Source organism: Mytilus galloprovincialis, chromosome 9 (assembly GCF_965363235.1).
Source record: "Mytilus galloprovincialis chromosome 9, xbMytGall1.hap1.1, whole genome shotgun sequence".
Classification (NCBI taxonomy): Eukaryota; Metazoa; Mollusca; class Bivalvia; order Mytilida; family Mytilidae; genus Mytilus; species Mytilus galloprovincialis.
In genome coordinates, this window is record NC_134846.1 from 27519827 (window position 1) to 27543015 (window position 23189).

The window sequence follows — 23189 nt, forward strand, 5'->3', positions numbered from 1 at the left end:
TTCTACCTAAGCTTCCCAAATTGTAATATGTTGTTACTGATGACAAAATGGAGGTCAAGTTCAATAATGACGATTTTGACTTTTTACCGTTCAGGAGTTGTGGTTCTTGAAAGATTGAAAAATGGTGTTTCCAGTCGTGTCCGTGCATTTATGCATGAACTGTTTTACCAAAGCTTCCCAAATTTTAATATGTTGTTACTGATGACAAAATAGAGGTCAAGTTCAATAATGACGATTTTGACTTTTACCGTTCTGGAGTTATGGTTCTTGAAAGATTGTGAAATGGCGTTTCAATTCACGTTGTTGCATTTACTCATGAACCATTCAATCTAAGCTTTTCAAATTTTAAGATGTTGATACTGATGATAAAATTGAGGTCTAATTTGATATTGACGATTTTCACTTTCACCATTCAGTAATGGTTCTTGTGATATTGCCAGGACACAAATAAATATTAATAAATCCGGTTTGCTGTCGTTGTGACAGCCTCTTGTTGGCTTATAACTCAAAAACCAAAGCATTAAGAGCAAAGCTGACAGAAAGTAAAATTGTTGATCAGGTCATGATCTATCTGCCCTGGAATTTTCAGATGAATCGGATAATCGGTTGTTAGGTTGCTGCCCCTGAATTGGTAATTTTGAGGAAATTTTGCTGTTTTTTTGTTATTATCTTGAATATTATTATAGATAGAGATAAACTGTAAACAGCAATAATGTACAGCAAAGTAAGAACTAAAAATAAGTCAGAATGATCAAAATAGTCAATTGACCCCCTAAGGAGTTATTGCCCTTCATAGTCAATTTTTAACAATTTTCTTAAAATTTGAAGATTTTCAATAACATTTTCCACAGAAAGTACTGTTATAGATAGAGATAATTGTAAGAAGCAAGAATGTTTAGTAAAGTAAGATCTACAAACACATCACCATCACCAAAACACAATTTTGTCATGAATCCATCTGTGTCCATTGTTTAATATTCACATAGACCAAGGTGAGCGACACAGGCTCTTTAGAGCCTTTAGTTAAAATTTTAATAACTTTCTTAAACTATCCTGGATTTCTACCAAACTTAGACAGAAGCTTATTTATGATTATAAGATAGTATCCAGAAGTAAATTTTGTGAAAATAAAATTCCATTTTTTCCGTATTTTACTTATAAATGCACTTAGTTTTTCTGCGGGAAAACATTACATACACTCTGTGGTTAAAGTTTTTTAAATTCAACTTTCTTAAACTATCCTGGATTTCTACCAAACTTGGACAGAAGCTTATTTATGATCATAAGATAGTATCCAGAAGTAAATTTTGTGAAAATAAAATTCCATTTTTTCTGTATTTTACTTATAAATGCACTTAGTTTTTCTGAGGGAAAACATTACATCACTCTGTGGTTGTAGTTTTTAAAATTTTAATAACTTTCTTAAACTATCCTGGATTTCTACCAAACTTGGACAGAAGCTTATTTATGATCATAAGATAGTATCCAGAAGTAAATTTTGTGAAAATAAAATTCCATTTTTTCCGTATTTTACTTATAAATGCACTTAGTTTTTCTGAGGGAAAACATTACATCACTCTGTGGTTGTAGTTTTTAAAATTTTAATAACTTTCTTAAACTATCCTTGGTTTGTACCAAACTTGGAAAGAAGCTTGTTTATGATCATAAGATAGTATCCAGAAGTAAATTTTGTAAAATGACAAATCCATTTTTTCCATATTTTACTTTAAATGGACTTTTTTTCTGCCAGGAAACAACACATTCACTCTGTGGTTAAATTTTTTAAAATTTTGATAACTTTCTTATACTATTTTTTATTTGTACCAAACTAAGGCAGAAGCTTGTTTATGATCAAAAGCTAGTATCTAGAAGGAAATTTTGTTAATATTTTGTACCTGTGTATCTGTATTTTACTTATAAATGGACTTAGTTTTTCTTCAAGTTAACATTACATCCAGTCTGCAGTTAAAGTTTTTAAAACATTTATTAGATTCATAAACTATCCAGGATTTTTTACCAAACTTGGACAGAAGCTTCCTACAATCCAAACATGGTATCAAGCGGAATATTTTTTCCCTCATTTTTGTTGATCCTGCAATTTACAGCAAAAGTAGGCGAGACACTGGGTTCCGCGGAACCCTTACAAATTTTTTTTTAAAATGGCTTTATCCGCCCCTGCTCCTTGTGATATGCTATACGCACAAGACTATTTTAAAGATCTAGTTTGCTGGAGCTCGCCTTCACTAGTTTGATCGTAGTATTTTAAAAACAGGTTCTGTTATTTTACTTGCAAGACAAAATAGAAGACAAATCAAAGACGATATAATATCAATGGGTGTTCATCCATTGTCATTTTTAAAAAAGTGCATTTATTATATGTCATTACAAGGAATTCCAAAAATAAATAAAATCTTTTGGCTTTTAGTTGGAGGCTGTGCAGCACAATTTTTTTTTTTTTTACTTGTAAGGTGTCATTTAATCACACTTTTGTTGCATGTTTTCCCCAACTTTTTTATGTGCATGTCTTGTTGTATGCTCATTTTAAAAATTATACCCTCTACCGTAAAAAAATATATATATGATGAACTATGTATTTAAAGCACGTCCCGACTTTTTCATGTGCATGTCTTGTATGTTCATTTTAAAAATTATACCCTCTACCGTAAAAAAAGATATATATGGTGAACTATGTATTTAAAGCACGTCTTATTTTCTCCTACAAGTTACGGTCATCCTTTACAAATTACGGTCATCTTTTAGCCAATTACGGTCACCCTTGTTATGAATTGCTGATTTTGTTACAGTCATCTTAGCAATTTTTTTAAATCGAATTTCCTGTTTCATGCACATTTCTCGGAAGTAATTTGTGATTTCCATGTGAATCTTTTATAAATTTACATCGTATAAATGTCTCCTTTGTAAAGAAAATGATATAGAAACACTGTAACAGACAATACAGATACTGACCTATTTCTTCATCCCACATCTTGGGATGACCGTGAATGCAGTTACGGTCATCAGCTTTACCCCAGTGAATTGGTGGAGAGCAACACTAACAGTCAAGTCACTGTAAATAACCTCCCTTTAGTTTTTTTTTTTTTTTTTATGAATTTCTTATATATATACAACATAGAGAGGAGATATGGAATATAACATGTATTATTTTTTTAAAAAGCAATGGGGGTATCATGGCACAGCTCTTGCTTTTAAGATTGGAAATACCATCCTCATCCATATCAAATTGTGTTTTAAGCCTATTTTCAGGATCACAATTGTGTAATCTGGTCAAAGGATCAGTAAAATTGTGAAAGTGGGCTGGTATGAAGTATGTTTCATAGTTGATCAACTTTAGTTTATGAACATAACTGCAATTTTAGATATTACAAAATATTTGTATAAGTAGAACCTCTGAATTACATGAAAGGCATATTAACATTTGATACAAAAATACAATACATAGCAGTAATATTGATAGCAAAGTTTATAAAGTGTACATAATGATGTCTCCTAAAACAATTAAAAGTGTGTTTTTATGCCCCACCTACGATAGTAGAGGGGCATTATGTTTTCTGGTCTGTGGCTCCGTTCGTCTGTGCGTCTGTTCGTCCGTCTGTGCGTCCGTACGTTAAGGTTAAAGTTTTTGGTCAAGGTAGTTTTTGATGAAGCTGAAGTCCAATCAACTTGAAACTTAGTAGACTTGTTGCTTATGATGTGATCTTTCTAATTTTAAAGCCAAATTAGACTTTTGACCCCAATTTCACGGTCCACTGAACATAGAAAATGAAAGTGGGAGTTTCAGTTAAAGTTTTTGGTCAAGGTAGTTTTTGGTGAAGCTGAAGTCCAATCAACTTAAAACTTTGTAAACTTGTTGCTTATGATATAATCTTTTTAATTTTGAAGCCAAACTAGACTTTTGACCCCAATTTCACGGTCCACTAAACATAGAAAATGAAAGTGGGAGTTTCAGGTTAAAGTTTTTGGTCAAGGTAGTTTTTGATAAAATTGAAGTCCAATCAACTTGAAACTTAGTACATATGTTCCCTATAGTATAATCTTTCTAATTTTAATGCCAAATTAGATTATTACCCAATTTCACGGTCCATGGAACATGGAAAAGGATAGTGCGAGTGGGGCATCCGTGTACTTTGGACACATTCTTGTTTTTTATTTAGTATTCTTTGAAAAAATTCATGTGATCTTATTGCAGACTGGATGGACACCATTAATGATAGCAGCATCAGCAGGAAGATATCAGATTATTTTAATGTTGATAAGAAATGGTGCACAAGTTAATGCAGTCAATCAGACAGGACAATGTTCTTTACATTATGCTGCTTCAAAAAATAGATATGAGGTAAGAGTTCAAACAAAGCAGGATTCTTTAAATAGTATATATATTACAATTAAGAATAAGCTGGTTGTAGTCAGTTTTGTTTTGGTTTTGTTTCGATCTTTTGTCAGGGAATTTGTTGTGTTAAGGTACAATGGGGTCACAAATTAAAATCTTCAAAATTTATGTTACAAAGTGTAGTTTATATCATGCATATCATTTCAAAAATTTAACAAGAGTGCACATGCTTAAATGTACATGTCTCGCCTTCTTTACTTACTATTCATTTTATGTTGATAGTCCTTTATATAAAGCTTTAATACTAGTATCACTGTTTTCACATAAACTTAACATAATTCAAGAAATTGAGGCCAAGGTCAGATGAACCAAACAAGAAATACATGTACACATTAGATGATTACAATCATTCAATACACCAAATATAGTTTACCTATTGCTTATATTTCTAAGAAATAGACTTAACCAAGAAAACCTTACATTGACAAATGATCCATGAAAATAGGGTCAAGGTCATTTGAACCATTCCAGACAGACATGTACACCTTATGATCAATATATGCATTAAATATAGTTTACCTATTGCCTTTAGTGTTTAAGAAACAAACTTAAACTTAACATTGACCAATGAACTATGAAATAAGGTCAAGGTCAGATGACACCTTCCAGACAGACATATTATACACCTTACAATCATTCCAGACAACAAATAGAGTTGACCTATTGCTTATAGTTCAAGAAAAACAAATCTATACCAAATCACAAAATCTTAACACTGAGCAATGAAGCGTGAAAATGAGGTAAAGGTAAAATAAAACCTGTGAGACTGACATGTACATCCTAAGATATTTCCAGTCACAGGATGCTTGTTATTTATAGTTATGAATTTAACTAGTGGGGGAATAATTGGGCCTCCATTCCATTTATCAAAATAAATTTGATATATATTTCAGATAGCAGAAATGTTACTTCAACAAGGTGCAGATCCAGATATAGGGGACCAGTACAATAATACCCCTTTACACAGAGCAGCATCTAAAGGACATGTCAAATTAGTTAAACTGCTATTGCAATACAATGTTGATGTTAATTATAGAGATTCACAGAATAGTACACCATTGTAAGTAATACTATGTGTAAAAAAGACGAAATTAATCTGTATAGAAGAAATACACTAAAAAATTGATTTATAGTAAAGATCTATATTTGTATGCGTCTGCCAGTTAGGGCTATTCCTTTAAAAAGGAGGTACTAGGGTCTGAAGACATTTTTTAAGTTCCCCCATTACCAATGGGAATGTACCATATATCTTTTTTTTCTTTTTCTAATGTTCCATGTATCTTAACACCAACCAACAGGAAGTCGTTTCATATAATACAAGAACCAAGTGGAATATATCTAACTTATTTTATTTAATAAGAGAAGGGGGCATTAAGTGTTACCTTTGACAGAGCATCATTCCCATTGTCCCCAAAGTATTTTTAAATATTATAACCATGCAAGCTTGAGAAAGATCATTTGTGTCATTATACATATTCTGCTTTAATTTTTAGTTTATTGTCAAGCCTGCAGCTTCTGTCAAGAAAGCTCAATCATAGGGATAGTGATTTGGGGGTGACAGTGACATTAACAAACTTCTTAAATGCTGAATATTTCAAAAGGTACAAAACATGGATCCTCCAGATTCCCCATTTCCATTCTCAATTTTATCCTTCATACTTTGTATATAATTGTCTTATACTATGAAGTTTCTGTCTGTCAATAATGTCCATTGTCCTTGTCCTCATTTTCATGGTTAAGTGACTTCTTGAAAAAAAGTTTTTAGAATTCTTTATTTGTCTCTTGTTATGAGTAATAGGATAACTATATTTTGTATGTGTGTACCTTGCATAGCATAGATTACCTTAGCCGTATTTGACACAACTTTTATGGAATTTTGGATCCTCAACAAGGATCTGGAAATTTTTCACCTAATTTCGGTCATTTTGAGATAACTTAAAAGTTTGAGACCTTTTTCAATAAAAGATGGTCAAAATCACATTACTGAGTGTGCTCATTGTCATACTTGTAGCCTCAAGGAACTCGTTGTACTGTTGCTTGCATTGCATTTACTGATGAATTTTCCTACCATTTTCCTAAAATCATTGAAGAGCAGTTAAGGGAAGGCAACAGTTTAAAAATGAAATGATTTTAATGACTCAAAATGATAAATTTCTCAGACAAGGCTTACGTTTCTTTCGATTTTGAAAACCTATGTTTTGCAAAATTCTAAAACGAGCAATTCCGGACTCATTTCCAGGATAAGTCTTGTTTATTAAATTCACAGGAAATCATCGGCTTTTTAAATTTTTACTTTTGATAGTGTTTTTGAATATGAATGATAATAGTTGCACTTGCTTTATCTAGCATAAAATTATTTTCAATTTACAATTAAGTGTCTAATCTGCAGAAGGGGATTTCGACATGCATATTACATAGTAAACAAAACATGTGTGTTAGTAGTGACAAAATACTTTTTTCTACGTAAACTAAATCAAGTTTCAATTTAATTTTAAATCAGAATTAATTTTCTAATAGCTGAAAAGTAAAATTAATTATGAAGACAGTTGTTATGGAATTTTAATTTCTTTATAATATTAGTTTTGAGCTTGTGATCAGTAGCTAGGTGTGAAATAAAAACACAGGTAAAGAGATTAACGATCATTAGCCAATACTTCCCCAAGGCATTAATATGGTTATTAGGAGGGCCCTCAGGATTATAACACTATACTGGAGTGGCAGTTTTATTACAGGAAAGGATACCAAAACAAAAACAAGTTCAAAATGGCAATTTAGAAACTCGACCTCAAAGTAATGACCGAAATTATTTCTGTTAAAAAATAAAATTTGTCCAAAATCCCAATTCCAGGTTTAGGACAAACACTTTTAGTTTAGGACACAACACTGACAAATATGACCGTTTTCGAACCCTTTAACCTCAATGCTCTTCAACTTTGTACTTGAATGGCTTTATTAATATTTTGACATGAGCGTCACTGTTGAGTCTTATGTAGATGAAACACGTGTCTGGCGTACTTAATTATAACCCTGGTACCTTTAATTTGATAACTATTGCAAGGTCCTCATGTCCATGAGACAGTTTTCACCTCATTTTATGGATCTGTGAAGAAGGTTAAGTTTTTGTGGTTAAGTCCATATCTCTAATACTACTGTGGATTCATTTATTTTCATGGACTTTTGGTAAAGTCTGCCTACATTTCTTTAGACAATTTGTAATTGGTTGAACATTTAAATTCTTGGTTCCCCTCTACGCACGAAATCCATGAAAAATTAATATCCAACAAATATTAATGAATCCAAAGGATAAACAATCAGTCTACTATATCTGTTGTATGGAATGATTGTAAGGTGTACATGTTCAACTGGCAAGTGTCATCTGACCTTGACCTAATTTTCATGGTTCAGTGGTTAAAAGTTTTATACTACTGCAAACAAATTTTTGGGTTTGTATAATGCTACAATGTTGTCATTGGCATTGTCTGAAACTGTGTCGTTGTTGTTGTCCGAAGATGCATTTGGTTTCTGGACAATAACTTTAGTTCAAGTGTATGGATCTCTATGAAATTTTACAAGAAGGTTCAATATCACAAAAGGAAGATTTGTATTAATTTTGGGGGTTGTGGTGCCAACAGTTTGGGAATGAGGAGCCAAAAACAAGCATTTTTATAAGACCGCAAAAAATAATTTGTGTCATATAATGGTATCATGTTGTGGTCGTCTGCGTCATCAGCGTCGTCTTCATCATCGTCCGAAGATGCATGGTTTCCGAATAATAACTTAAGTATAAGAAAGTAGAAATCAATAAAATTTTAACACAATGTTTATAACCACAAAAGGAAGGTTTGGATTGATTTTGGGGTTATGGTCTCAATGGTTTAGGAATGAGGGGCAAAAAAAAGGGGCCCAAATAAGCATTTTTGTAGTTTTCAGTCAATAACTTGTGTTTAAGTGTACAAATTTCTCTGAAATTATACCACAAGTTTCCATACTACAAAGGGATGATTATGAGAGGTTATGGCTCAAATCATATAGCAATTAGGGGCAAAAAAGGGGGAAAACAAGTTTTTTTCTGGTTGAAGGACAATTTAAAAGCAGTGTAAGGGAGGTAATCCAATCAAAATTTAAAGAATACTGTTATATATATATGTTTGATTACTTGATAACCTCCCTTACACTGCTTGAAAATTATGTATTAAGAAATGATGATTGTCTTGAGATGTGTAGTAGCTGTAAATTTATTTTTAGAAGTTACTTTTAATTAATATTCATTTTTACCATGACTGTATGTCATTTTATATCTTAATAATCGGTTCATTGGTTAATTGCAAGTTTTCCTGGTTAAGTTTGTTTCCTAGATACTATATCCAATAGGTCAACTATATCTAAAGCATGTAATGATTAAAAGGTGTATATGTCTGTCTGGCAGAGTTCATCTGACCTTCCCCTCTTTTTCAGGGTTCACTGATCAATATAATGTTTTCTTAGATACTTTGTGCAATAGGTCAACTACATTTTAGGCGTGTTTGAATTGAATTTTAGTTGTACATGTATTTTCATTTTGGTTTATCTGACCTTGACCTCATTTTCATGTTATGTTTATGTGAAAGTTGAAAAAAGCTGTATTTTTAGGAATATCAACATGAAATCAATGGTTAGTAATAAAGGTCAGAATTTCAGTGTGCACTCTTGTTATATTTTAGTAAAAGTATAAAATAGTTCCTTTCCCAGCCTAAATGACCTTTATATATTCATGATATTGTAAAAAGTAGTGAGTAAGTTCCATATATGTGTAAATTTTAATGGCTCAATAAATATTTTTTGTTGAATAGTCCAAATCAATGCATATTTCTCTTTTAAATAGACACTGGGCATGTGAAGAAGAAAGAGGTGAAGTGGCTCAACTGTTGGTAGATCGGGGTGCTGATATTGCTGCACTTAATAAGGTACCTTAACAGAATTTAATTTGTGCGATTTTTACTATTTTCATGGTAAAAACAGTAAAAAATGTTTCCATAATAACTGTTTGTCATACAACATAAAATATTAATAGAATTAAATCAAACTCAATTGGTATATGACCTCGCCTGGACAATACAGTAAAACATTTAAAAATTTATTTAGCATTTTGAAAATTTATTAAAAATGTATACGTGTACCGTAATTGGCAGAGTATATAAGCATGTATGTATAGTTTGCACCCTTTTTCATCCCCCAAAATCAGGGGGAAAAGTGGAAAAATTGTTGATTATTTTTTAAAAGTCTTGTTCACAGTTAAAATCCTTTGATAGGATGATTCCATGTTTTTAATATCCATTAAAGTCTGTTATAAGATAAAAAATAATAATAATAAAGATAATTGTTTAAGCAATTTATTTTTTATTTTTGTTTAATCGCATAAACAATGAAATAGTAAGAGCTTTTATCATGTAATTAACATTTATTAATTTTATAAAAGGAAAGCCAGTTATTGATTAAAGATCCCTTTTTAAAATCAACATTTGTAGTATATTCAAGTTAATGCACTGTTCAAGAAATAATTGGAATATTATGGAACAGAAGATAATAGAGATCAAACATTTATATAGATTAATTAAAAACCAATTCTTCAGAGAACAATTGAAGGTCTTTCCACCTCGATAATAAGAATGAAATTTAAAAAACGATGTTAGAAAATGTCACTCGTTGTTGATGTTATTTGGTTCTTCAAATTGATATAAAAAATAAGACTAATAGGTATATACAGAAGACATGAAATAATTTTTAGCAAAGGTCAAAATCTAAAATGTCAAATTGACCTTTGACCTTGACCTCAATTTCAAGGTCATAGGTCAGTGATCTCAAATCAAAAGACCCCAGGTCAATCATGTGTATGGTTGTGAAGAAATACTGATTTCAAATACATAAGGGGAGAAAACTCCTATAAGGGTTAACCAAAACACTTCGACTGAATAGATTGAAGTTGCGCCTTTTTGTAAACAGCAATTTGGCAAACAAATCATATCATTTACTGTAACAGTTTCTTTTGAATAACGATAACAAGCAAAATTCAAAATTTATAACATGACCTTGACCTTCGACCGTGATCTCAATTTCAAGGTCATAGGTCAGTGAACCCAAAACGGAAGACCGGAGGTCAATCACTTGTATGGTTGTGGAGAAATACTGATTTGAAATACATAAGGGGAGAAAACTCCTATAAAGGGTTAACCAAAACACTTTGACTGAAATAGGTTGAAGTTGCGCCTTATTGTAAACAGTTATTTGGCAAACACATCATATCTTTTACTGTCACAGTTTCTGTGGTATAACGATAACAAGCAAAATTCAAAATTTAGAACATGACCTTGACCTTTGACCTGGACCTCAATTTCTTTCAAATGGACCAAGGACTTCACATCAAAAGACTGTAGGCCTTTACGACTTAAAACGTATGAATTGATCCAACAAATCGCCTATCTTAAATTTTCAAAGGGAAATAACTCACATAAGATGTCTTCCGATCACTGAAGTCAAAATAAACCAAATCATTCTCAAGAGTAGATGAACAATTTGGTGAAAACAGTTTGCTAAAATCTTTTACGGTTTTAGAGATATAGCGATAACAAGAACTAGAGGCTCTAAAGAGCCTGTGTCGCTCACCTTGGTCTATGTGCATATTAAACAAAGGACACAAATGGATTCATGACAAAATTGTATTTTGGTGATGGTGATGTGTTTGAAGTTCTTACTTTTTGAACGATTTTGCTTCTTACAATATTATCTATAATGAACTTTGCCCATTAGTAACAGAGAACTATATTTGGTAAAAATTTACATAAATTTACCAAATTAATGAAAATTGTTAAAAATTGACTATAAAGGGCAATAACTCCTTAAGGGGTCAATTGACCATTAAGGTCATGTTGACTTATTTGTAGATCTTACTTTGCTGAACATTATTGCTGTTTACAGTTCATCGCTATCTATAATAGTATTCAAGATAACCAAAAACGGCAAAATTTCTTTAAAAATTACCATTTGGAGGGCAGCAACCCAACAACCAGTTGTCCAATTCATCTGAAAAATTCAGGGCAGATAGATATTGACTTGATTAACAAATTAACTTCTTGTCAGATTTGCTCTAAATGCTTTGGTTTCATAGTTATAAGCCAAAAACTGCATTTTACCCCTATGTTCTATTTTTAGCTGTGGCGGCCATCTTAGTTGGTTGACCAAGTCATGCCACACATTTTTTAAACTAGATACCCCAAAGATGATTGTGGCCAAGTTTGGATTAATTTGGCCCAGTAGTTTCAGAGGAGAAGATTTTTGTAAAAGATTACTTTAATTTACAAAAAATGGTTAAAAATTGACTATAAAGGGCAATAACTCCTACACGGGTCAACTGACCATTTTGGTCATGTTGACTTATTTGTAGATCTTACTGTGCTGAACATTATTGCTGTTTACAGTTTATCTCTATCAATAATAATATTCAAGATAATAACCAAAAACAGCAAAATTTCCTCAAAATTACCTATTCAGGGGCAGCAACCCAACAACCGATTGACCGATTCATCTGAAAATTTCAGGGCAGATAGATCTTGACCTAATAAACATTTTTATCCCATGTCAGATTTCCTCAAAATGCTTTGGTTTTTGAGTTATAAGCCAAAAACTGCATTTTACCCCTATGTTCTATTTTCAACCGTGGCGGCCATCTTGGTTGGTTGACCAGGTCAAGCCACACATTTTTTAAACTAGATACCCTAAAGATGATTGTGGCCAAATTTGGATTAATTTGGCCCAGTAGTTTCAGAGGAGAAGATTTTTGTAAAAGATTACTTTAATTTACGAAAAATGGTTAAAAATTGACTATAAAGGGCAATAACTCCTAAACGGGTCAACTGACCATTTTGGTCATGTTGACTTATTTGTAGATCTTACTTTGCTGAACATTATTGTTGTTTACAGTTTATCTCTATCTACAGGGCTTTCCATTGAAGCCGGTAGCCGGCGGAAATCCGCCGTTTACCGTGGCTTCAAGTGCCAGCTACTTCACTGACAAAAATATAAATTCAAAAAGAAAAAAAATATCTATTTTCAAAAGTTTACAGGCAGCCGAGAAACGTATTGTCGCAAAGTCGCGGTCACGATAAACAATGATGAAAAGTCAGTGTTTACCTTGGGCTAAATATAGTTCACATGAATTCAGGTCACTGATTGGTTGTCTATTTAAAGTCAGAATGCATCGTTTCTTTTCAAAGATAACAAGAGAGACGTTCCGGTGGTCATTGAAGGATAACAATAGAGACGTTCCGATGGTCATTAACTCGTTGGCTTTTTTTGGCTTTTAAAACGTGAAGACAATGAGATAGGATGACAATCTTATGTTATGGAATAATATCAGTCAAATTAAAGAAAGTGTAGTAGATAAAATTGTTCAGAATCTGTAAAACAGTATCTTTTGAAGTTCATTTTTCAAAGCCCACGTGGTGTTCAGAGAATCAAGGTCAAAAACGAAAGTAGAATATTGTCGACTCGACCAAAATTAAATAACATTTCCAAATGATTTATGTATCCGACTTATTGAACAGTTTACAAAAAAAAAGAGAAAATAAGAGGATATATCAATTTTCTGTCAAGAAATAATTGTATGATTTAAATACGCGTAACAGTCTTTAGAGAGAAAAGGGGGGTCATTTGTTTACAAATGCACGTAGTTGTGCAAAATAAATCAATCAAGATTTTTAACAAACCGGATTATTATATAAATAAATCTCCTTTAAAAGTAAATGAATTTTAAGCATAAGGTAATGAAAATAAAAACTATAACATAAAAAAAATGAAATTTCTTTGAGATTTTTTTTTTCTTTCAGAGTTTCTTTAATTTCATACATAAAAAATGGTCATTTGAAAGATAAAATTAGGTGCCAGGAGATTGTGAGAATGCAGGATTTTGCTCTATTTATGCCAGAACTTTTATGCCAGAGCTTCTGGGGGCCTTGAGCGGCCCCCAGACCCCCTGCCGTAAGGCACCAAGCTTACAGCTTGGTGGGCGTCCGGCTTCGCCGAACGCATGTTACAGCCGCCTATAATATTAATTGAGCCTTCTACTTCAATTTCAATGGAAAGCCCTGTATCTATAATAATATTCAAGATAATAACCAAAAACAGCAAAATTTCCTCAAAATTACCAATTCAGGGGCAGTAACCCAACAACCGATTGACCGATTCATCTGAAAATTTCAGGGCAGATAGATCTTGACCTGAAAAACATTTTTACCCCATGTCAGATTTGCTCTAAATGCTTTGGTTTTTGAGTTATAAGCCAAAAACTGCATTTTACCCCTATGTTCTATTTTTAGCCGTGGCGGCCATCTTGGTTGGTTGACCGGGTCAAGCCACACATTTTTTAAACTAGATACCCCAATGATGATTGTGGCCAAGTTTGGTTTGATTTGGCCCAGTAGTTTCAGAGGAGAAGATTTTTGTAAAAGTTAACGACGACGGACGACGACGGACGATGACGGACGACGACGCCGGACGCCGGACGCAAAGTGATGGGAATAGCTCACTTGGCCCTTCGGGCCAGGTGAGCTAAAAAGGGGAGGCGGGGAGATAACTCCTATAAGAATAAGTGTTCGGTCACACAGGGTGAGTTTTGAAACCCCCATTACTGTACAACATCATTGGCCAAAAAACACATTCGATATGTTGTAAGACAAAAAAGCATCTCAGACGGCAGAAGGAAAAAAAAAAAAAAAAAAAAATAATCAGAAGAAAAACAAAAGGTCTTTCCACGAAAAGTGGAAAGACCTAATTAGCAGTAATTAAAATATCAAAACTCTTTAATCCTATATAATATTTTCACTGATCATGTTGATATTGAGATCTGAATTATTTTATTGATTACCTGTCAAAAGTTGACTTGATTGTTTTCTTGCTTCACACCCATTCTAAATTCTTAACTACCCCTTTTGAATACTCATGCAGGATGTCCAACCTTTACTTTGAATATTCAATTATGAATAAAAAGATATAAAAATAAAATAAAATAAACGTCTTGAATAAACGAAAATGAAGAAAAAACGACATTTGAAATCTAAAAATAAATAAATCCAAAAACTGTCCACAGTTATGTATAATCTGCACCCATCTTAAATTCTCAATAACAATCACTTTCATCAGTATTAACTGAAATAACTATAACATAGAACCTGGTATTGCAAGTTTCATACATCATTGATCAAAATCAAATTTGTCACCTCATAAAAAAACTATATCAGGATGATTGGGTTGGTCAGAAATAACCAGACTGGACTGTCTGAATTTCAAGCCTTGCAAAACACATAAAACCTTGATTAACCATTACAGTCCCTACCTAATTTTGATTTAAATAACTTTGGATAAAGATAAGATTTATTTTATTAAAATGTCACCATCCATTACAATATCTATATATATATATACACATAAAGTCATAAGAACCTAACATTTAAGTAAAAGAATGCCAGCCGAAAACGACTTATGAGACACTATCATTAAAACAAACATCTAATACATACATAAAAGGACAGCTTTGTTACATTTAAAAAGTATTTCGCAAATAAAAAATATAAAAAAAAATATATTATTTCTAGATGACATGTTTTCGTCTATAAAACATATGATAAAGGGAACCATATTCTCATTACACATAAGATAACAAAGTTTTTCAATATCGCATAAAATCTCAAAATCAACATTTAAAAGACAGGCTTTGGCATATAATTCATGTCTGATATCACAGTAAAAACAACAATTAAAAAGTAAGTGTTTTTCATCTTCAATTTGGCAACAAAAAATACATAAACGGTCTTGTAGGCACTCACACCATATCTTCCTATATCTATTGTAGAGGTTCTGGTGGTCTAGCATATCAACCTGTTTCAACTTTCAGTTGTAACGAACCAGCTCTGAATAGTGACAAAATACAATGGTGGCATTTATTATTAACTACCTTTACATAAGGCTCCGTACCAATACAAGTTTTAAACAATCTATAAAATCTTAATTTATTACCATTGACATTATTTTTATCATTCCATACTTCATGGTGCCAAGATTCTTTTTTAAAAGTTTGTATAGAATCCCATACATTACTCATATTAATTTCATCTTCTACATTTATAATCAAACTATATTTACGAGCTAACTGTAAAACTCTATAATCCCATGAAGATTTCCTTTTTAACCACCCAGGTATGAACCTTTTTACATATATTACTGGTATTGTCACACTTAAGATGATTCCATAGTTACTTTTAGTAGTGCATCACCTGATAAAAAAAACCATATCACCTCTAGCAGCTAAATTGCTGCTTCATTTGCCTAAGCCTAAGAAAAATTTACAAGCATTGTTTTGCAAACTATTTATACAATTATGTATATTAATGCCCCATTCACCGGATTTGGATTCATTTATTTTCATGAGTTCAATCTTATTCAATATTTGATTTTGTGGTTTGGCAAAGTCTAAATATAACTTTATAGAAAATTTGTAATGCATTGAAAACTCATTTTAAGGTTCACCTATTCACACAATCTCATAGAAAGTGGTATACCAATACAAACTAGAGGCTCTAAAGAGCCTGTGTCGCTCACCTTGGTCTTGTGCATATTTAATAATGGACACGGATAAATTCATGACATAATTGTGTTTTGGTGATAGTGATATGTTTGTAGATCTTACTTTACTGAACATTCTTGTTGCTACAATCATCTCTGTCTATAATGAACTTGGCCCAGTAATTACAGTGGAAAATATTTTCTACAAATTTACAAAAATTTATGAAAAATGTTAAAAATTAACTATAAAGGGCAATAACTCCTTAAGGGGTCAATTGACTATTTTGGTCATGTAAACTTATTTGTAGATCTTATTTTGCTGAACGTTATTGCTGTATACAGTTTATCCCTATCTATTATAATATTCAAGATAATAACAAAAACGGCAAAATTTCCTTAAAATTACCAATTCAGGACAGTAACCTAACAACGGGTTGTCCGATCCATGTGAAAACATCAGGGCAGATAGATCTTGACCTGATAAACAATTAAACCCTGTCAGATTTTCTCTTAAAGCTTCGGTTTTTGAGTTATAAGCCAAAAACTGCATTTTACCCCTATGTTCTTTTATTAGCCGTGGCAGCCATTTTGGTTGATTGGCCAGGTCACGCCACACATTTTTTAAACAAATTACCCCAATGATGATTATGGCAAAGTTTAGTTTAATTTGGCCCAGTAGTTTCAGAGAAGAAGATTTTTGTAAAAGATTACTAAGATTTACAAAAAAATGGTTAAAAATTGACTATAAAGGGCAATAACTCCTTCAGGGGTCAACTGACCATTTTGGTCATGCTGACTTATTTGTAAATCTTACTTTGCTGAACATTATTGCTGTTTACAGTTTATCTCTATCTATAATAATATTCAAGATAATAACCAAAAACCGCAAAATTTCCTTAAAATTACCAATTCAGGGGCAGCAACCCAACAACAGGTTGTCAGATTCATCTGAAAATTTCATGACAGATAGATCTTGACCTAATAAACACTTTTACTACATGTCTGATTTGCTCTAAATGCTTTGATTTTTGACTTATAAGCCAAAAACTGCATTTTACCCCTATGTTCTATTTTTAGCCATGGCGGCCATCTTGGTTGGTTGGCCAGGTCACGCCACATATTTTTTAAACTAGATATCCCAAAGATGATTGTGGCCAAGTTTGGATTAATTTGGCCCATTAGTTTCAGAGGAGAAGATTTTTGTAAAAGATTACTAAGATTTACGAAAAATGGTTAAAAATTGACTATAAAGGTCAATAACTCCTAAAGGGGTCAACTGACCATTTTGGTCATGTTGACTTATTTGTAAATTTTACTTTGCTGAATATATTGCTGTTTACAGTTTATCTCTATCTATAATAATATTCAAGATAATAGCCAAAAACAGCAAAAATTCCCTAAAATTACCAGTTCAGGGGCAGCAACCCAATAATGTGTTGTCGGATTCATCTGAAAATTTGAGGGCAGATAGATCTTGACCTGATAAACAATTTTACCCCATGTCAGATTTGCTCTAAATGCTTTGGTTTTTGAGTTATAAGCCAAAAACTGCATTTTACCCCTATGTTCTATTTTTAGCCATGGCGGCCATCTTGGTTGGTTGGCCGGGTCACGCTACACATTTTTTTAACTAGATACCTCAATGATGATTGTGGCCAAGTTTGGTTTAATTTGGTCCAGTAGTTTCAGAGGAGAAGATTTTTGTAAAAGTTAACGACAACGACGGACGCCGGACGCCAAGTGATGGGAAAAGCTCACTAGGCCCTTCGGGCCAGGTGAGCTAAAAATGACAATGAATCCACATTAACTTGTCAATTATTCAAAGTACTGTAGGAGTTCATGAGGGCACATACACATATTTTGGATGGATTCATGACAAGATTGTGTTTTGGAGATGATGATGAGTTTGTAGATCTTACTTTACTGAACATTCTTGGTCTACAATTATCTCTATCTATAATGAACTTGGCCCAGTAGTTAAAGTTGAAAATATTTTGTAAAAATTTACAAAATTTATTAAAATTGTTAAAAAATTACTGTAAAGGGCAATAATTCCATAAGGGGTCAATTCATCATTTTGGTCATGTTGACTTATTTTTAGGTCTAACTTTGCTGTACATTATTATTGCTGTTTGCGGTTTATCTCTATCTATAAAAATATTCAAGAAAATATCCAAAAGCTGCAAAATTCTCTAAAAATTACAAATTAAGGGGCAGCAACCCAATAACGGATTGCCTGAAACTGCATGTACTACCGATATGTACTATTTTTAGTGATGTCTGCCATGTTGGTTGGTTGGCCAGATTACCAGACACATTTTTCAAACTAGATACCCCAATGATGATTGTGGCCAAGTTTGGTTAAATTTCGCCCAGTAGTTTCAGAGGAGAAGATTTTTGTAACGACGACAGACGATGACGGTGACAACAACAGACGAAGGACGCCAAGGGATAAGAAAAGCTCATTTGGCCTGTTTTAAATATGTTTACTAGAAATTGACTTCTGTTTTTATTTTATGAAGGCACATGCTTGTCTTTCTATTTAAATTTATGTTTGATTTTGTTCATTTTTTACATAAATAAGGCCGTTAGTTGTCTCGTTTGAATTGTTTTTACATTGTCATTTCGGGGTCTTTTACAGCCGACTATGCAGTATGGGCATTGCTCATTGTTGAAGGCCGTACGATGACCTATAGTTGTTAATTTCTGTGTTATTTTGGTCTGTTGTCTCATTGTCAATCATACCACATCTTCTTTTTCAGCTCACCTGACTTGAAAGGTCAAGTGAGCTTTTCTCATCATTTGGCGTCCGGCGTCCATAAACTTTTACAAAAATCATCTCCTCTGAAACTACTGGGCCAAATTTAACCAAACCACAATCATTGGTGTATCTAGTTTTAAAAATGTGTGGTGTGACCCTGCCAACCAACCAAGATGGCCACCATGGCTAAAAATAGAACATAGGGGTAAAATGCAGTTTTTCGCTTATAACTCTGAAACCAAAGCATTTAGAGCAAATCTTTCAAGATCTATCTGCCCTGAAATTTTCAGACAAAACAGACAACCCGTTGTTGGGTTGCTGCCCCAGAATTAGTAATTTCAAGGACATTTTGCAGTTTTTAACCGGATTTTTGTGACAAAAATATCGGTTATTTATTTGGGGATGTACGGCGGTCGGGCAGACGGGCGGGCGGCAACCAAATGTTGTCCGTGCATTTACTCATGAACCGTTCAACCAAAGCTTTTAATATTTTAATATGTTGTTACTGACAACAGAATGAAGGTCAAGTTCAATAATGACGATTTTGACTTATACCGTTCAGGAGTTATGGTTCTTGGAAGATTGAAAAATGGCATTCCCAGTCGTGTCCGTGCATTTACGCATGAACTGTTCAACCAAAGCTTTCCAAATTTTAATATGTTGTTACTGATGACAAAATGGAGGTCAAGTTCAATAATGACGATTTTGACTTTTACCGTTCAGGAGTTATGGTTCTTGAAAGATTGAACTAGAGGCTCTAAAGAGCCTGTGTCGCTCACCTTGGTCTATGTGAATATTAAACAAAGGAAGCAGATGGATTCATGACAAAATTGTGTTTTGGTGATGATGATGTGTTTGTACATCTTACTTTACTGAACAGACTTACAATTATCTCTATCTATAATGAACTTGGCCCAGTAGTTTCAGTGGAAAATGTTGATAAAAATTTACAAATTTTATGAAAATTGTTAAAAATTTACTATAAAGGACAATAACTCCATTAAGGGGTCAATTGACCATTTCGGTCATGTTGACTTATTTGTACATCTTACTTTGCTGAACATTATTGCTGTTTCGGTTTATCTCTATCTATAATAATATTCAGGATAATAACCAAAAACAGAAAAAATTCCTTAAAATTACCAATTCAGGGGCAGCAACCCAACAATCAGGGTTGTCCGATTCATCTGAAAATTTCATGGCAGATAGATCTTGACCTGACAAACAATTTTACCCCATGTCAGATTTGCTCTAAATGCTTTGGTTTTTGAGTTATAAGCCAAAAACTGCATTTTACCCCTATGTTCTATTTTTAGCCGTGGTGGCCATCTTGATTTGATGGCAGGGTCACCGGACACATTTTTTAAACAAGATACCCCAAAGATGATTGTGGCCAAGTTTGGAATAATTTGGCCCAGTAGTTTCAGAGGAGAAGATTTTTGTAAAAGATAACCTAAGATTTACAAAAATGGTTAAAAATTGACTATAAAGGGCAATAACTCCTAAAGGGGTCAACTGACCATTTCGTTCATATTCAGTTATTTGTAAATCTTACTTTGCTGAACATTATTGCGGTTTACAGTTTATCTCTATCTATAACGATATTCTGCCCTGAAATTTGCAGATGAATCAGACTACCTGTTGTTGGGTTGCTGCCCATGAATTGGTAATTTTAAGGAAATTTTGCCGTTTTTGGTTATTATCTTGAATACTATTATAGATAGAGATAAACTGTAAACAGCAATATAATGTTCAGCAAAGTAAGATCTACAAATAAGTCAACAAGATCAAAATGGTCAGTTGACCCCTTAAGGAGTTATTGCCCTTTATAGTAATTTTTTACCAATTTTTCGTAAATTTTGTAGTCTTTTACAAAAATCTTCTCCTCTGAAACGACTAGGCCAAATTTTACCAAACTTAGCCACAATCATCATAGGAGTATCTAGTTTGAAAAATGTGTCCGGTGACCTGGCCAACCAACCAAAATGGCCGCCATGGCTAAAAATAAAACATAGGGGTAAAATGTAGATTTTGGCTTATAACTCTGAAACCAAAGCATTTAGAGCAAATCTGAAAGAGTTAAATTGTTCATCTAGTCAATATTTATCTGCTCTGAAATTTTCAGATGAATTGGACAATGGGTTGTTGGGTTGCTGCCCCACAATTGGTAATTTTTAAAGAAATTTTGCTGTTTTTGGTAATTATCTTGAATATTAGTATAGATATAGATAAACTGTCAACAGCAATAATGTTCAGCAAAGTAAGATCTACAAATAAGTCAACATGACCTAAATGGTCAGTTGACCCCCTCAAAGAGTTATTGCCCTTTATAGTCAATTTTTAACAATTTTCATTAATTTTATAAATTTTTGTAAATTTTTACAATATATTTTCCTCTGTGTAACTAAAGGGCCAAGTTAATTATAGATAGAGATAGAGAAAATTGTAAGTATAAAGAATGTTCAGTAAAGTAAGATCTACAAACACATCACCATCATTAAAACACAATTTTGTCATGAATCCATCTGTGTCCTTTGTTTAATACATGTATGCACATAGACCAAGGTGAGCGACACAGGCTCTTAAGAGCCTCTAATTATAGATAGAGATAAACTGTAAACTGCAATAATGTTTAGCAAAGTAAGATCTACATATAAGTAAACATGACCAAAATTGTCAGTTGACCCCTTAAGGAGTTATTACCCTTTATAGTCAATTTTTAACCTTTTTTCTAAAATTTTAGTATTCTTTTAAAAAATCTTCTCCTCTGAAACTACTGGGCCAAATTTAACCAAACTTGGGCATAATCATCATTGGGGTATCTAGTTTTAAAAATGTGTCTGCTGACCCAGCCAACCAACCAAGATGGCCGCCATGGCTAAAGTAATACTAAGTAGTAACATGTAGATTTTGGCTTATATCTCTGAAACTAAAGAATTTAGAGCAAATCTGACGTGGGGTTAAATTGTTTATCCGGTCAAGATCTATCTGCCCTGAAATCTTAAGTAAGATCTACAAATAAGTCAACATGACTAAAATTGTCAATTGACCCCTTAAGGAGTTATTGCCCTTTATAGTCATTTTTTAACAATTTTCATAAATTTTTGTAAATTTTTAGAAAATTTTTTTTCACTGTAATTACTGGGCCAAGTTCATTATAGATAAAGATAATTGTAGCAACAAGAATGTTCAGTAAAGTAAGATCTACAAGCACATCATGATCACCAAAACACAATTTTGTCATGAATTTATCTATGTCCATTGTTTAATATGCACACAGACCAAGGTGAGCAACACAGGCTCTTGAGAGCCTCTAGTTTATGTCTGGTCATATCACTATAGACATTCTTCTGAGGTCATCTTGATGGTGAATAAGATGGCAAAAAGTCTGTTAGACACACGAAATGCTGATAGTTTATAATTAGTTCTTGCATTACTACTTTCTTTTGTACTTTTAGGTTGCTATAAATCAGATATAAGAATTTGAGTCATGATGTCTAATACTTTAATGTTAGATCAATCAATATTTTGCTGTTTTTACAGGAAGAGAAGACACCATTGGACTTTGTATCAGCCACCTTACGAAGATCACTGGAAAACAGAACTATCTGTCGATAAAACTGAAAACCTAATTTGTGTAACATTGTTGTGTAACTGTTGTTGAATTGTCACTAAGAGAAATTGTTAAATTTAATAAAAAAAAATCTCAAAACATTTAAAGTTTTTTGGGGAAATAGTCAATAGTGCTTAAACATGTTAAAGTGGCATAGTTACATCAAACACCAATCAATCTCCTCTGTTGCATCCCTTGTTGTCCAAATATAAGTCTATAAATAACAAATTATAAAAATATATTAAAGTTACAACCAGCAGAAGTTCCCCTGATGCTTTAACTTTATGTAAAAGGACGAATCAACACCAGTCTGACAATAAAGATTCACAATTCAGGGTTATTTATAACCATTTTAATCAATGATCCTTCTTTATCTAGGAAATTTTGCATCATCGAAAAAATGTATCACCACACAAATAGTCCTGTACTAATTACTCCTTTCAGAAAAGATAGAGAAAATTTCTGGATAAGGGAACAAAGTACAGCAATGCCATATGACAAGAGTAGGAAATTTGTAAAGTCAAGCGTGCAATGTTGTTAATGTAATGAGCTTAATACTACCTAACAACACCAACATAGTCATGGGCAAAAAAGTGACAATCGGCCTAATGTATAAAAGTCTTCCAAATCTATGTTGCCCTTTGGGAGCTTTGATGACCTTCTTTCTCAGCTGCATCGTCTGCAAGGGTTACATTACATTAGATCTATTCTTTTTTCACTGCACGTTACTTTTCTAAAATGTTTGAGAGATTTACACATGACAAAGGATGCATAAATACTAGGGATGACAACTCAGTGAATATTTACTTATCGATTAC

At 32.7% G+C, this 23189-nt stretch overlaps 1 protein-coding gene across 2 annotated transcripts in view; it reads left to right on the forward strand.

Moving 5' to 3' along the window:
• Window positions 1-22472, forward strand: part of LOC143044720 (uncharacterized) — a 44562-nt gene extending 22090 nt beyond the window's left edge. The window contains exons 3-7 of one of the 2 annotated variants that reach the window (XM_076216812.1): window positions 4208-4354; window positions 5302-5468; window positions 5902-6009; window positions 9270-9351; window positions 22302-22472. In XM_076216812.1, coding sequence (XP_076072927.1) covers window positions 4208-4354; window positions 5302-5468; window positions 5902-6009; window positions 9270-9351; window positions 22302-22376 — 579 coding nt within the window. In that variant the 3' untranslated portion in view covers window positions 22377-22472. The remainder of the gene's footprint in view (window positions 1-4207; window positions 4355-5301; window positions 5469-5901; window positions 6010-9269; window positions 9352-22301) is intronic. The other variant, XM_076216813.1, reaches the window with a different exon arrangement.
• Window positions 22473-23189: the final 717 nt, after the last annotated feature.